We start from the raw sequence: 16,590 nt of genomic DNA on the forward strand, positions 1-16,590 counted from the left end.
TCCTTGTTCAAATCAAAACATAAAATTAAATAATAACAATAACAATAATACACATAATACTAAATAATAATACACAGCCTACAGTCATTGAAATTAACCAAAAAAGTTGGTTACTAACAAGTTGCTAAATGAACTGCAGTTGTACTCTCCTCAGTGGTGGTAATGTTACTAACAAATATAAGCTTTTCATTTATTGATTTCTCATCAAAAAAATCTAAATTGTGTCAAGTATGCGCTTGCTGAACGAAACGAGAATGTACCATATGATTGTTTACCACAGATCCCATTTAATGGAAAAAATCCAAAATAAAATGTAAAAAAATGAACTGCCTCTTTGTCGAGGGGACTAGACTGATGCTAACTTCTGAAATGAAGCTCAGTATGTTGCGTCCGGTGTAAATCCACCATAAATATTAACATGATTTTAGTGTGTGCTTCACCCTCTAATGATGAATCTGCCCAAAAGACCTATCCACAGAAATATTTACAAACTGTCACACGGTTTTAGAGTTGTAAGCCGACGTGTGTCCGTGCTCTGCAGGTGGAGTGAGGTGACCCGACACCTGGAGCTGTGGGTGCAGCTGATGGAGCTGAGCGAGGCCGGAGAGTTCACACCTGTGGAGGTTCTCCCTGCTAAAGACGTGCGCACAGGGGGAGTCTTCCAGCTCAGACAGGTACTATAGAATTTGTAATTGTACAGTGTGAGTTTAAAAGTAAACTCACACTGTACAATTTACATTTCTATTCAATTCAATATTCCATTCCTTACACACTTAATGTATGTATCATATCCTGCTTTATATGTATATACTTACTTACTGTTGAGATGTTTATATTTTAAATTGTTTATTTCTAGTCTTTTAATTTGACTTGCCTTGTCTTTTTATGCTGCTGCAACACAAAATAATCTCAAATTGGGATCAATAAAGAACTTATCTATCTATGTATCTAAAGATGATCGAAAAATGAACATCCTTTCATGTGAATCTGTTTCTGCAGGGCCAGTCTCGTCGGGTCCTTGTGGAGGTGCGTCCAGTACCAGACTCTGGCACCATGCCCCTCATCGCCGCGTCCATCCTCTCTGTGTCCATCGGAGACGTCAAGATCCGACAGACACGGGTCTCCAGAGGCAGCGAATCACACTGGGTGAGGAGGAAACAATACTGTTCATTCATCAAATGTGTTAAACAAGGGATTTTATGACATTTTTGACTTTGCTCTTCAGTTTTCATGATTGATTTGTGTCTGTATATTCTAGGGGGGGGATGAAGAAATGGACAGCTACCAGGTATGTAAATCAGTCATGACGTAGATGCATGATGGTGTGCGTATAATGGGATAACAAGTGGTGTAATCATCTGATATAAATATGCATCTCTGCCTCTGTGTGTGTAGGAGGCAGATCTGGAGAGGTTGAGGGAGCAGTGGCTGGTGACTCTCACTCAGAGACAAGAGTATCTGGACCAGCAGCTACAGAAGATAGTTTCCAAACCAGGTACAGCTGTGAAACACACACACGGCCTAAAAAATGTTCTTTTGAGGATTTCCACGGATGCCCTGAGAGAAAAGTGAGGGAAAAACCATTTGGTGATCTATATGAAAAATCTGGTCTGGTGTTGGTTGTTGTAATACTAATTTTGTCCACAAGAGGCCGAAGTGCCCTACTGCACCATGAGGAAACATGACTGCTTTTGGTCCCATTGTGGCATTATTATAGCCTAACAGAAGCTTCTGTTACAGTTAGTAAAGCCTGGCAAATGTTGGTATTTTCCCTCAGGCACATTTTTTGCATGGGATCAATTTAATTGGACAACAGAACATTGTAAAATGACAAAACAAACATATCATCCCAATACAACAGATCATAATAATGAACCACCATAAAGCTGTACCAGAGTATACTTAGTTTTTAGTGTGATGTCATAGACTGTATAGCAAAGCGATATAAATGATGTGTCATACTGGGAGAAATCCTCACATGAATCACTGTATGATAGTTATTTTTTGTCACATTGTAGTTAAAAAGTAGGTGCATCAATAGTGAGTTTTTTGTATGAATTGCATTTTACAGTCCTTGACTTCCGTGTGTGTGTGTGTGTGTGTGTGTGTGTGTGTGTGTGTGTGTGTGTGTGTGTGTGTGTGTGTGTGTGTGTGTGTGTGTGTGTGTGTGTGTGTGTGTGTGTGTGTGTGTGTGTGTGTGTGTGTGTGTGTGTGTGTGTGTGTTTAGATAAGTCAGAGGATGATGTAGAGAGGGAGTCTCAGCTGCTGGAGTGTCGTCTGACGCTCACCGAAGAACGCAACGCTGTGCTGGTGCCGTCGGCCGGCAGCGGCATCCCCGGAGCGCCGGTGGAGAGGTGGGTCTGACGGAAAACCTATTGTTTAATTAGTTTATTTGATCTATTAATGAAAGGTTTGATTTAAACAATGCTTTCTTTTCCCCCTTTAAAATTAACCAGCTACTATTACAACACAAGATTTTCAGTTCAAAAATGCTTTACTTTATTAACATTTTATGCTACTTTACTTTGACTGTACAACATTTCATAGGTGAATATTATACTGTTTACAAATAAATAAAAAAAGATTCACTCAAAAGATATATGGCAAACCTTTTTTTTTTAAAGGATAAATTGGTGCGGATTAGTGCCAAACATTCTACAAAATAATGAAAATGTCCGGCAATAATAATTAATTGCAATCATATTATATATATTTAATAATATAACACTACAATAGTGGCCAGTCTGCGTAATTATGCACTTTAATTTGGATTTTTAAGCAAATTTTCACAATTAACCGTATGTAATCAGGCACACTTTGCTTCTCAAATACAGCTCCGGAAAAAAAAGAGACCCAGGGTTTCCCACACATAGACTTTACTTGGGCGGGCCGCCCAGGTATATTAACGGCTGCCAAAGTATATTTCGTGACCCATTTATTATTTAATTTTTTTATTTATCCGTCCGCGAGCACGACGCCATCGACGATCGATTAACTAGTGGACAATGGGAGCACCTGGCTGCATGTCTGCTGATATCAGTCAATGGACCAGTACCAGAGGCGTTACCATACGCATAGGCGTTGGATTTGTTCATCAAAAAAGCCCGAAGGATTATATGCTCTGACCGACTGTGCCATCTTTGTGCACAGTGAATATTGCATGAAAATTCAATAAATTGAAATGTTGTTAAAGCTCACACGTATTTGTTGTTTGTCACATAAATACTATAATTTAAAAAAAGACATACCTATAAATAATAAAACTAAATGATAATGATGAAGTGGTCTCTTAATTTTTCCGCTGATGTATTTTTACTTTCTATTATTGCTTATTTTACCTAAATAAGGGTGAATTTGTCTAGACACTTGCTAAAATGACAGCTTATATTAGAAGAAAAGTCACATTTGAGTTTAACCTGCACTTTGATTTTGTTGAATTCCCTTCAGAAAGCAAGCAATTAACACTCAGCAAGTTATAAGTTGTATCGTTGGGAGCCCGTGTGTATCTTAGTTGTTGGGTCATTCTGCTGACTGTGCTGTTCCTCCACAGGGTTCCTGTTGCTGGAATGGAAACACACATTCCTGTCCTGTTCCTGGATCTCAGCGGTATGTCTTCCTCTCTGTCTTTTCCGCTCATGCTTTGGCTCAATCCTCTGAAGTCTTAATAATTGTCTTCGTCTTGTTTCCCCTGCAGCTGATGATTTCCAGTCTAGTCTGTCTGCTCCCTTGGCTGGGGGGCTGGATGCCCTCCTCAGTGGGGAGGAGGAGGACGACTTCTTTGACCTTCATATTGTTAAACACTTTGATCCAGAGGTAAGGTGAAGGGTTTCCATCTCTTACCCTGTCTCTGCATATCCCAAATGTGCCACCTAGAGAGTACCCTTCACTGTCCCCGCTCTGTGATGTGCTCCAGGTGAAGGTGGAGGCCTCCTGGGACTCAACGGTACACGAGTGTCCCCAGCTGAGCCGCGTGGCGCCGGCCGATCAGAGGGTGTACCTGACGGTCAGCACGGTGGTGCAGCTCAGCCACCCCGCCCACATGCAGCTGGTGCTCAGGAAACGCATCTGCGTCAACGTCACCGGGAGACAGGTGGGTAGCCCCGAGGCATGATGGGTAGAATCAGTCTGACACAATGACATTTCCTTCTCAAATAATCACTAAAACAAATCATTTAGGGATTTGTGTTTGTGTCGCAGGGTTTCGCTCAGAGTCTGCTGAAGAGGATGTCTCAGCGCAGCACCATCCCTGGCTGTGGAGTCACTTTTGAAATTGTTTCAAATATCCCAGGGGTAAGTACTAGATCAACGCACTTTCTTTGTCCAGGAATTAACCTCGAGCAGGGTGTGCATATTGTGCATCCATAGTTTAAAAACAAAAAAGTGTATTCTGCATAGGACACGCCAATGATCACACAGGTTGGATGTCGTGTTACAGTCATGAATGTAGGTCTTTATCTTCTGTTTTTATACAGCATTATTAAATACTTAATGCTGGTTGGCTACATTCTGTGGTGTTTGCTTGATAGCTAACCAACCCCAGATTATTTCTGTGTCTTGTTATAAATCCTCTGTGCTGTACATGAACACTTTTTAAGGGATGCTAAATAAGCAGGATAGTGTAAATAAATGAAACCCTGGCATGGTTAATCAGAGTCTGGCTTTAAAGGGATAGTTTAGATCTTTTTAAGTGGGACTATATGAGGTCCAGTAAATCCAGCTGTTGGAACGCTCCCAGTTTTCAAAGTAGACAAGGAGCAGTAACCCGGAAGCTAACACTGAAACCTAAACAGAAGCTAACACTGGACGCTAACAAGTAGCTAACATGAATCCTAATGCAGGAGTTGCTCGTTCACCGCTGCATCGATTAGTTTGTTTGTGTAACTGTGTGTCAGTTGGGAAAATATTTGGAATATAGCATCATTTAAAGTGCTTTCCTTTCCTCCAAACTTGGGGCGTTATGACCTTCACCTACTATATACACTACACTGACTAATGATAAATACCTCCTACAAAACCACTCAAACTATCCCTTAAAACACACTAAATGTGATCTGAGCCTTACACTGTGTTTCCTCTCCCCCAACAGGACATCCACGGTCCAGAGGACAGGGAGATGTTGGCCCGGCTGGCTGCCAGCACTGAGGACGACCAGTCGGCTGACAGCGAGGCGGCCATAGAGAAATACCTGCGCAGCGTCCTGGCTGTGGAGAACATCCTGACCCTGGACAGACTCAGACAGGTCCGGAAATACACCTCATGCTAATTTGCCTTTGATATAGATCTTTATACTATTTTGGAAGATGCTATCAGTTGAAGCTGTTTTCTATCCGCCCTGCCGAAATGGAAACAAATGGATCAAGTGTGTGTGTGTGTGTGTGTGTGTGTGTGTGTGTGTGTGTGTGTGTGTGTGTGTGTGTGTGTGTGTGTGTGTGTGTGTGTGTGTGTGTGTGTGTGTGTGTGTGTGTGTGTGTGTGTGTGTGTGTGTGTGTGTGTGTGTGTGTGTGTGTGTGTGTGTGTGTGTAGGAGGTGGCTGTAAAGGAACAGCTGGCAGTCCGAGGAAAAGCTACCAGACGCTGCCTGAGCTCTCCAAACATCAACCGAGTAAGAGACTTCAGGTTTTCCTTCTTTATCGACCCAAATAACATCTGACTTAGGTTTCTCTGTAGTGTGGCCATATGTCTTCTAACATCACTGACATGACTCACAGCTTCTTTAGTACTGCTAACCACAACATAGAGTTGTATTCTGGGCTTCTGGTTTTGTTTCTTCATGTACCCCTGGTGTTAACCCATCTAACCAAACCTCACTACTACCCCGGCTCTAACCCTTTAACCAGCTGTCAGCCAGCAGTCTGGAGCTCTACTCCTCCACTCACAGGCTCAATGACTTCAAGGTGAGCGGCAGAAATCTATCTACTAATGTTCTCTCTTCCCTTTATGTTTCATGTCTAAGTCTTCCAGTTCTGTTTTTCATTTATCCTTTACCTTACGTCGTTTCTTATTTACAAAATAGTCTCCCTGATAAAGACTGAATAGAGTTGAGTCATTCCACTTAAATGATGCATTGGATATGTTCAGCATTTATACAGATTCTATTTTTTTAAACAGTTTATTCCATAAGATTTTGATAAATAGTTTAAATAGCAGGTCAAATTTTAAGAATAGTTGGTTTAAATAGTCTGCGAAAAAATAAATAAATCACAAACTGTTAAAAAAATCTCAGCTAAAAGTAATGAAAAAAATTATTGGATAAATATTTGAAATTGTTAGCCAAAAGAAGGGGGAAAATGGTTGAAATAATTAGCTAAAAGAAATAGATAAGAAGTTGAATGAGCTATTATTATTATTATTATTATTATTATTATTATTATTAATAATAATAATAATAATAATGTACAAATTATATTGGTTAAGTATATTAGTTAGTAAGCTAAAAGTAATGTAAAAAAATATTAAAATTGTAAGCTAGAAGTTATAGGTAAATGGTTGACAGAATTAGAAAGATTTTTGGAATAGATGTTTTAATGATTAGCTAAATGTAATGGATAAATGGTTGTATTAGTTAGCTAATAATAAAGGAATATTTGTTGTAACAGCTCGCTAAAAGTAATGGAAAAATTGGAAGGTAAAATAAATGGTTGAAAGAATAAGCAAGATTTTTGGAAAAATGTTTAAATTGGTTGGTTGAAATAAATGCTTTGTGTAGTGTTATTGCATTACCTTCTGGTCACAAATAGAGGCTGCTGACGGCCACAGTTACTGAGAGGCTCTTCTAACCCACACGTGTGTCCTCCTCTGGGTTCCTGCAGGGCTGGGAGAGCCACCAGGACCTTTCCTATGTTCCGCCTCCATCCAGACGCACGCTGCCCAGCTCCATATCCCAGAACCTGAACCCAGAGACAGGTACGACTGATAGCCCCTTTATCTCCTAATGGATTCCTTCTGTGGTTTGATATCATCAGCTCTTCTTACTTTAGCTACCATATCTGTCCTTTTACTGTTAATCTCTTTTGGGCTCTCAGTTTCCCTCCTCTTTGCCTCAAAAAGCATAATCTTTTCCTGCCTTTTTTCCGCCCTTGTTTTCTCCACTTCTGCACCTGCAACCTTCTCCTCTTCATCAGTGCATTCAGGCTTTGCTGAGTCTTATCTCTCTCCAGTGAAGGCTGTACCAAAGCTGCTGAAGTCGCTGCTTCCTGGTGGGAAAGAAGACGGTAAAGAGCAGACAGCTGTCCATCAGCAGGTACACTCCTTCAGATTTAAGCCTTTGTATTCTGCCCGCTGTCTTATCTGGGATTTGAAGTTTATATGCATCACTGCAGCCTGAATCTAAATATCCTCTTTACCCATCAGCAGCCAGTCCTATTTCTTCTGTTGCCATAGAAACAGAGCTTATACAGATGGAAACACAAATAATGAACAGATAAAGTGTCTAAATGCATCAGTGCTCAAGATGAGTTGTTTGCAGAAATTGGAGAATATATGTAACAACCCAAACAAACATATTACTAAATCATTTTATGGTTTCTTATATGCAGTCAATTGAGCAGTTAAAGCTAAAAACACGTTAGCATCAGTTCTTGTAAAACAACAACAACAGTTGATTGACTTTGAATACGTTTGAAAATATAAAGATAAGATGAGATAAACTTTATTAATCCATAATTGGGATTTTTTGTTGTCGCAGCGGCATGTAAAACAAAGTTGTGCTAGAAAATAAAAGTATAAAATAAACAGTTATACAATATAAACATCTGAAAACAGAAGAGTGGAAATGTAAAATTTGACCATGAATATAAAAATATGTAGACTATCTGACAAATAAAGCACTATGGAAGGGCACATTGTTAAATATAAATGTACAGTGAAGATATAAGTCCAGTCAACAAAAGAGAAACTATGGAGCAGTGAGTTCTCGGCCAGCCAGAGATGAGTTATTATACAGAGTTATTGCTGTTGGCAGGAATGACTTCCTGTATCTGTCCTTGTGAAAGGCATAGACTGTAAATAACACGTTGACGTAGTGACCTTGACGTAACCCATCCGTTTGTTGGTTTTAAGCTCCGGTGCTGGCACTGTGGCCGCCGCGATCTTGGTTTTTAGAAGCAATCTTGACATGGCAGTGTGATCTTGGTATAACTGAGCAGTGAATAACACTTTTTGGAAAGAAATATGTGCTTTCATATACCTAAAACACATTATAATTTAGGCTTAAAGTTCCAAGACAAATACATGGACAAGACCCAATCCAGACTCAAGAGCAATCACACGTTAGAAAAGGTCTGACCAGTTAAAAGGGTTAAAACTACCAAATGAGACAATTAACTTTTGAAGTAAACATTTACATTTCATTTTCTCATAGACTTCTATACAATCTGACTTGTTTTGCAACCAGTCTCCCCCTGATGGACATTTGGAAGAATACAGGCACCTCCTCATTAGGTTCACTTTTCAGACTCTAAAGGTTGCTGCATTAAAGGCTAATTAATTGTATGCTTTGTTTTGCAAAATAAAATCAACCTTATATCCATTGCTTGGTTAAAATAAGATTGTAAAAAATATTTTAAATTATAACGGATTTATTTAGTATCTGTTTTGATCTATAAGTTACATTAGAGGTTAACTGAGTTTTAATGGAACAGTCCAGCAGAAAGCAAACATCTGAAAATGCTACATTGAAGTAATATCCTTATTATTATTACTAGAATAATCAACATAAAATAGAACCTTATTTTCAATAACGGCATATTATATATATTAATCATTGTTGTGTTTTGACACTTTTGCAGAAAACACAGGTTAAATGTTCCATTAACTGAAACTAATCCAGGCTTTGATTTATGAATAATCCTATCAGTCATTCTGATTCCTGACACACACACACATTACTGCAGCCCCCGGGGGGGTTACAGCTAAAACTATCATCACATACACTACAAACTATGTTGATTGATGTGCTGTTTAATGTTTGTGATCAGAGCAGACGCTTCACAAACAGCCCCTTCTGAGACAGCAGCACAGTGTGTGTAGAGGAGGGTTAATTAGGAGCAGGTGAACCTCACCCCCCCCCAACCCCTCCTTCACCTCCTCTGCATTCACTGATCTCCAATCATGTGCCATGGAGACCCGGGAGTCTGCAGCTTTTCATCGCAGCCAAACACTACAGCATCTGATTGGACTGATTAGCATTGTGAGCGGAGGAGGGGGAGCTAATCATGGAACTCATGTGCCGGGGGTGTTTGGTTGGAATGGAAACCCTCCGGGGCTTGTTGGTGCATCGTTTGGGGCCATTGCTCTAATTAGTGCTTCACTCCGACATGCCTGCCGCAGATGTTTAGAAAGGTCAACACGGAAACAAAAGCCTGGAGTTCTGCAAATATTAGCAGGCTGTTGAGGTGTTTGTTTATTAGACGAGTGGTTGGTTGTAACTGCGGCTGAAAAAACAATCATCAAGGTGGATAGATTGCTAATAAGACTTGAGCCTTGCTTTAAAGAGACTTGAAAATGACTTGGACACGCCCCAAAAATGTAAAGGGACACTTCATCCCAAAAACTCCATATTTCTGCTCTCACGTGGAGTGCTAATTATCACTCTGAATCGTGTTGATGTAACGGATCTAGATGGTTTGCGTTGTTCAAAGATCCATAAAAAATGTATTTCAAAAACTCAACAACAATGCCCTGGTTTCCCAAGATAATTTGCAGATGTGGTTGAGATACAAATCCTTTAAATACTTCAAGCTGATTGCCATATAGTTTCATTAACCCTTCAACAACACACTCTCCATTGATAAAACGCACTACAGGCAATAGGAAACATACTCACTTTTTATGTTGGGGTTATCCATCCCTTTTTTCTGACTTTTATTGAATTTTAAAGTTTAATAACACAAAACAACATCAAAAACATAATCCCTTCACAACCAGAGACAGAAGAAAGAAAAATAATTGAATAAATTACATAAAATAAGTGAGTATTGGCTAATGCTACAAGATAAATAAATAAACATTGTAAATCAAAATAACAGCATTAAGGTAAGTTAATTGTTAATTGTCAATGTAGCAATGTTAATAATCCGCTTAAAGATAAATGTTTTAATAGTACCCATGTAATAGTAGATCCATACAATGTATTCTATATTTGCAGCACAACAACCACATGCTTTATTCAGCTGCAACTGCCTAGAATTTCAACTCCAAGCCAGCTGCTAGCCGACAGCCAGCCGACGGCTTTGACAGGTTCCAGTCACATCCCAGCCTCTGGGAGTCTCCCTCTCAAGTTCACCACAGAGAAAGTGTCCGGGTCAACCGTCACTTTTAGCAAAGATGCACCACATCAACCCTACTGCCATCACAGGCTTTATATACTGTAGATGAAGCGACCTAGAATTTCCCCTCCAAGCTATTTCCACTACTAGCCTAGTGCAAGCTAACTGCCAGCCGACGGCCTTTACAGATCCCAGACAAATCCCAGCCTCTGGGAGACTCCTCTCCTGGGTCAACTGTCCCTTTAGTACAAATATGACTGATCCATGTGTCTCATGTGCATCTATATTTCATGATCCTTTTAAATCTTTTTAATACAAACACAACGTCCATTAGAGAATGATAGTGAAAGAGGCTGCCTTTGATGTTGACCTGTTTCGTTGCCTTGCAGGGGTTCTGTCCTGGTCCAGAGAGGAACAGGATAGCTGTGTTTGACATGCTCTCTGATGGTAGACATGTTGTCCATGTACGTTGTCTTAAAGTACATGGAGCCAAATTAAACCGCTACATTTTGATCACGAGAGTTTGAAGAATTAACTGATTTCCCCAGAATCTGATATTAGAGATGCATGAGTCAAACATCTTTCTGATTAATATCCTCCGATGGTTCAGCACACAGTGGAACAATTGTCTTGATTTATTTACAATCCTAAATTAGCTCCAGATTTATAAACATCTTAAAAAACTGCAGAAAAATGTAAAAATCAAACAAAATATATTTAAAAGAAAAGCATGAATCAAGTTAAAGATGTTACTAGAATACTGAATAGGGATGAACGGTGGTGGGAGCAATTATAATTAAGCTGTTATTATCTGATTGTTTCACCAGTTTATCATGATTGTCTGTCTGAGTGATCTGATGAACAAATATTTTCATTGAGCCTCATATCAACATCAACTGCCGATCACAATAAATTCAATACTAATGTTCTATTCCGATCATTTGTCATATGAACACACGTGCACTCTTAATATATTGTCACAGATGGTTAACTGGCCTAGGTAGTTATCCTAGTTCTGTGAGGCGTCCAGAGAAAGCACCACGTTCAGCCTACAGATCTGTCATCTTCTGACAATCACAGATTAACTTTTCCCCGCAGGCTCCGTCTTCATTCTGAAGCCAGAGCGTTCTAATTCCCTCGCAGCAGCTAATCACCACTTCATGCACGCTGTATAATAATGAACAGGTTTGGCTTGTAATAATATCTAATCTCCAGGCGGAAGCGGACTCAAAAGACACCGACTTGCTCATGTTTGCATCTTGAAGTCTGTTAGACAAGCTTTCTGCACTGATTTACAGATCTAACATTGCTATATGTAAAAAGACATTCACTGAACATGCTATATTCCCTTCCTGTGGCAGAGTGTGCCTCGCATCATGGTGCAGTCAGCCAGTGTTGAAGAGGGCATGAGCAAACATCAGCAGCCGGTAGGTTCTCCAACCCCAGATGGAGTTATATCTTTATGTACATTAAATGCAGGGTGAGGCAGTAGCAATCCACTTTCCTTTTCAAATACTTGTATGTGCTTTCTATGATCCTATTACAGAGGTGTCCAAACTTACAGAAAACATAAAAACAGCTCATTGCCTCAGAAGCTCATTTATAAGTTAGCAAAATCAATCAAATATTAGTAAATTATGCTCGATACTTGAATATGCTGTAAGGAAACAGCCTACAGCACTATAGGGTTTCTTTTATATTAATGGCATCTCATCCCTTCAAACAGAAGCCTCAGATTGTTTATAATAAGGGGAAATATGAAGGGTATATTTCAAACGTGTTTTGTATAAAAGTTAGTGGGTTTTTTTATCAACTAAGATTTGTTAGAACTAGGGGTGCACCGATTTGACATTTAACAGATTCCGATGTTTACAGTAACAATTTTGCAGATGCCTATCCCTTTAAGAGAGAGAGGCGGGGTTACGTGAGTGGCGTGTGCATGTGTTGAGCGAGTGAGTGAGCGTAGTATGTTTCTGAAAGTAAACGGGAGTAGCAGCAGAATAACAAAGTCACAAATATAAACTACGAATGTTGGATTCATTTGCTGAAAACACTCGCTACCCCTCTGAAGACTCTAACGTTACGCACAGTCCCTGTTCTAATTATTCAAAACCATGCACGGACCTCAAATTTTGACAGTCAGATTTAAAAACAACGAACAACCAGTCACCATGCAAAACATCGGAGCATGTGGCCGTATTTACAGATGGTGGTAAACAGGGCTCACATCGGCTGAGGTCCATGTCTTAGCGATGTATCGGTGCATCCCTAGTAAGAACATGTTTTCAACTTTAATTTACATAATTGATTTGAAAATTGGGCTTATTAACACATGGATACTACTGTGTAATATATATATATATATATATATATATATATATTAAGAAGTACAATATAAGTCACGCACACGTTTCATGTGTGGGCCATATTCCATTATACTTTTAGAGTTTGCTCGAGACAATTAAAAATGCACAACGGGCCATAGTTTGGACACGCCTGCTCTATTAGAATGAAAAAGGAAACCCTGTTGGACAATTTGTTTCCACACCAGTACTTTGTCTGCAATTCATTTTTAAGATTGGAACAACTCTTGAATAGGGTCTACTATACAGGATCCCTTGTTAAAATGACAGTTTGGATTACTGACTTTTTATGTTTACTCAAATAACACAATTATGTAGAAGAATTAGTTTTATTTTCAAGGTTGAATTGTATTTTAAAAGTCCCCTATTGGCTTCCATAGAAGCACTTTTCTCAACCATATACCTATTACACTGCTACATTATTATTTTATTCTACTGTAATTATTATGTCCTTAGGATTTCAATTCATGGCGTCTGTGGGATTGGTGCATGAGTCCGCTGATTTTATTAAACTCATGGTTCCCTCTTAGGTTCCCATTGAGGCAATCATTCCTCCTGACCTCCAAACAGAGAGCCCCAGATCCATGCCCTTCCCACCGCCAATCATCCGAGAGACAGAAGAATCCCTCCCTAGCCCGACGAGCAAATCATCGAGTGGGTACATTTCCACAAGCATGTCTAAAGCAACGCTAGCAGACGTCTACACACTGAGCTGGGACCTGCCCCCCGACGTGTTGGAGGCAGATGAAGAGGAAGAGGACAATGGAAAGACACAATACAACACTTACCCTGAGTATTTCCATGAGGACCAATTAGAGCCTCCGGAATCATTGGTGGTGTTGGACCAGGAGGCAGCTGAAGGAAGGACTGGCTCGCCACCATCCAAACCAGACGTTACTCCGTCAGATTCAAACCTGAGTCGACAAGAACCAAATGAGTCTCCAACAGTCCAGGAGAAAAATGAGTCTGAATCAGTGGCAGAATCCAAATCATTACAAGACTCAACAATTGACAATGTTGCATCAGAACAATTAGACAATTCTGAGCCACTTAAAAGTTCAATGCTATTAGAAGAGGATGAAACAAAACAGACAGAAGTTCCACAAACAGAAGACTCAAAACCAGAAGCTCCTTCAACAGAAGAACTCCAGCTAGCTGCTACAGACGAGACAGAAGCTGAACTGTCCCTCCACCATGAAACACAACCGTCTGAAGGTCAGTCTGAAACAATCGTCCAAAACCAAACAACCTGCAACACTTCTCAAGATCCAACCCCAAACCTGGTCCCAGCTGTTTCCGAATTCTTGATTCCAGCTCCTGCCCGATCAGGAGATTTGGTTCCTCTTGCATCATCCCAAGAACTGTCCCCCCACCATGAAACACAACAATCTACACAAAAAGGACAGTCTGAACCAGCCGTCCAAGAGCAAGCAACCTGTGACAGTGTCCAAGATCCAACCCTAAACCTTGTCCCAGCTGTGTCAGAAGTCTTAGTTCCAGCTCCTGCCCTATCAGGAGATTTGGTTCTTCTTGCATCATCACAAGAACTGTCACCCTACCATGAAACACAACAACCTGCACAAAAGGGTCCATCTGAACAAGGCGTCCAAGAGCAAACAACCATTTACACTGTCCAAGATCCAACTCTAAACCTGGTCCCAGGTGTGTCAGAAGTCTCGGTTCCAGCTCTTACCCTATCAGAAGGTTCGGTTTCGGCCTCCTCCCAAGAACAAGCCACCTCTGAGGCCTCAAACCTAAAACACAGCTCCTTCCCGACTTCATCCTCAACCACAGATGACGTCCAAGAGGAAGAACCTGCCTATGGATCAAAGAAAACCTCCTCCACAGATTCTCTGTCCGGTGCTCAGCCTTCCAAATCTGATGCTGCAGTGGCCAACCCCTTCAAGATCAAGAAGGTGAAGTCTTCAGACCTCAAGTCCTTTCAGCGTATAGTGGGCGAGGAGGAGGATAAGCTTGGGCAGATGGACCGGGCCAGCAGCCTCGGAGCAGGACTAAACCTCTCCGTGCCGATGGAAACCCTAGAGATCATCTCCGACTCGGAGGAAGGAGATTTGGCGGCAGTTCTTCCTGACTGGCTGAAAGAAGGGGAGTTCGTGACAGTGGGGAACAATAAGAACGGCACCGTGCGCTACATTGGACCCACAGATTTCGCAGTGGGTACTTGGGTGGGAGTGGAACTGGAGGTACCGGCAGGTGAGTAGAACAGCGACCAATCGTGTTTCTCCTAACATGCTCTCTACTTACTCTGTGGTTCCTTCTTGTATGGCTCTGCGTCACTCGACTCCCGTTTGATAACAGAATTTCATACCGCAATTATCCATTGCGTATGGTGCCCCTTCTTTCTGGGTATTGGATCAGCTGATAGCATTAGCTGGGCAACATCACATAAAACTCCTGTGACATCATCAAGTACATTTTCGTTGTAGTTTTGCCGGGGCTGCCATTTTCTAGTCTCAGTGAGTGAATAAAGAAAGTGCGTCCACTGTTGATTGTATGTTGCCTATTTAAAAATGTGTTATGGATGTTCCATACCAGCATTATGGACGATTCTCTCGACCAATCAGTGGTCTGCAGAGTTTATCGTCACCTTTCAGTTTCTGCACCGATTGCTTTGAACCTCATTTCTGCATTAACATATAAAGTACCCGGTATTATCCAGAACTTTTGCTAATGGAAAACCAAAAAGGAGTCAGTAGAGCCGTCCCATAACATGCAGTGAGAGAAAAAAGAGTTCACCATCACCTCCCCAACAAGTCTTTCTGTCTTCCTCCAGGAAAAAACGACGGTTCAGTGGGCGGCAAACACTACTTCCACTGTAACCCTGGTTACGGCGTGCTGGTGAGGCCGCACAGGGTGAGCCGGGTTGCCGGCAAGCGCCGCCGCCAACAGAATAAGCGCCGTAGTGCCAACCTGTCCGGATCCAGCCCAAACCTGGCAGCCCTCACCGCTCTGGCTAAAGGCGAAGGTGGGGGGGCATCAGCCGGCCGCAGCAGGGGAGAGAACCGCAAGTCGTGGAACACTTAAGAGGTTCTAAACCCGCCAAAAGATACCCACATGCAGCAGAAGGTTGTTTACTCTAAGTGTAGGCAATTCATCGGATTTGAATGGCTCATTTATTGAAAGACTATCCTAAAGAAAATATGTTTTATCAGAAAATGTGAATGTTTGTAGGTATGGAGATTCAAAAAACAACCTTTCTATGCAATCATATTCTTTTTTAATCATGGATTTTATTTTTTGTTCCTAGCTCAAGATCAGCACATTTTTCTATTCCATGTTTTGCCTCATGCCGGGCATTGCAATTATGGTTGAATGCTCCATGTATCCAGAGTTCTCTGGATTATTGAACGCTGTAAGACCTGAAAGGTAACACTACTTTCACTTTGCAGCCGCATGCTTGGATGGACTTCAAAGTGTTGCACATGGTTTTATACCTACTGGTATTTCTGTTTTGTATTTGTGTGCCTTAAAATATTACGACTACTATGATGCCAATGTGCCTTAGTGATAAATCTGATGCTGTTGATCGGTTGGAATCTGCCGAACCGGAGCTCTTGAATGTGTATTTCCACTGTCTTAGAACAAAGAAAACTTGCACTCTTTTTATTTAACCAACTCTACTGAAAATGTGCAACAACTTTAATCATTTCTTTCTTTGAGTGTGTCAAGATCGAATTTTGGAGGGAGAGGTGTGCCAGTTTTGGGGATTTTTTCAAAACTATTATGCTTTTAATTACAATGTGTGTATGGGAATACTTGAGGGATTTTGTTGTTGGGATCGCATAGTATTAATTTTTTTTGGTAAGTACAATATTTTATATCATGCCTGAAAGCTTATTTATTTAAAAATGAAGAAAGCAAAATTTCATATTGTTGAATAAACTTAATTCTGCTCTCAACCAATGTGTGATTGTACCTCATAAGATAGCAACACATAGAAAG

The 16,590-nt window shown here is 40.7% G+C and overlaps 1 protein-coding gene across 7 annotated transcripts in view; it reads left to right on the forward strand.

The window, feature by feature from the left end:
• LOC134876909 (kinesin-like protein KIF13B) overlaps window positions 1–16,547 on the forward strand; it is a 41,692-nt gene extending 25,145 nt beyond the window's left edge. Inside the window, exons 26-42 of one of the 7 annotated variants that reach the window (XM_063902152.1) lie at window positions 542–674; window positions 1,000–1,146; window positions 1,259–1,288; window positions 1,396–1,495; window positions 2,228–2,354; window positions 3,551–3,606; window positions 3,695–3,813; window positions 3,914–4,090; window positions 4,198–4,290; window positions 5,087–5,239; window positions 5,524–5,601; window positions 5,837–5,893; window positions 6,809–6,902; window positions 7,121–7,239; window positions 11,626–11,691; window positions 13,158–14,841; window positions 15,422–16,547. In XM_063902152.1, coding sequence (XP_063758222.1) covers window positions 542–674; window positions 1,000–1,146; window positions 1,259–1,288; window positions 1,396–1,495; window positions 2,228–2,354; window positions 3,551–3,606; window positions 3,695–3,813; window positions 3,914–4,090; window positions 4,198–4,290; window positions 5,087–5,239; window positions 5,524–5,601; window positions 5,837–5,893; window positions 6,809–6,902; window positions 7,121–7,239; window positions 11,626–11,691; window positions 13,158–14,841; window positions 15,422–15,672 — 3,484 coding nt within the window. In that variant the 3' untranslated portion in view covers window positions 15,673–16,547. The other 6 variants (XM_063902154.1, XM_063902156.1, XM_063902158.1 and 3 more) reach the window with 6 other exon arrangements.
• The last annotated feature ends 43 nt before the right edge of the window (window positions 16,548–16,590 follow it).

The sequence above is a fragment of the Eleginops maclovinus genome, chromosome 15, assembly GCF_036324505.1.
Source record: "Eleginops maclovinus isolate JMC-PN-2008 ecotype Puerto Natales chromosome 15, JC_Emac_rtc_rv5, whole genome shotgun sequence".
Lineage (NCBI taxonomy): Eukaryota > Metazoa > Chordata > Actinopteri > Perciformes > Eleginopidae > Eleginops > Eleginops maclovinus.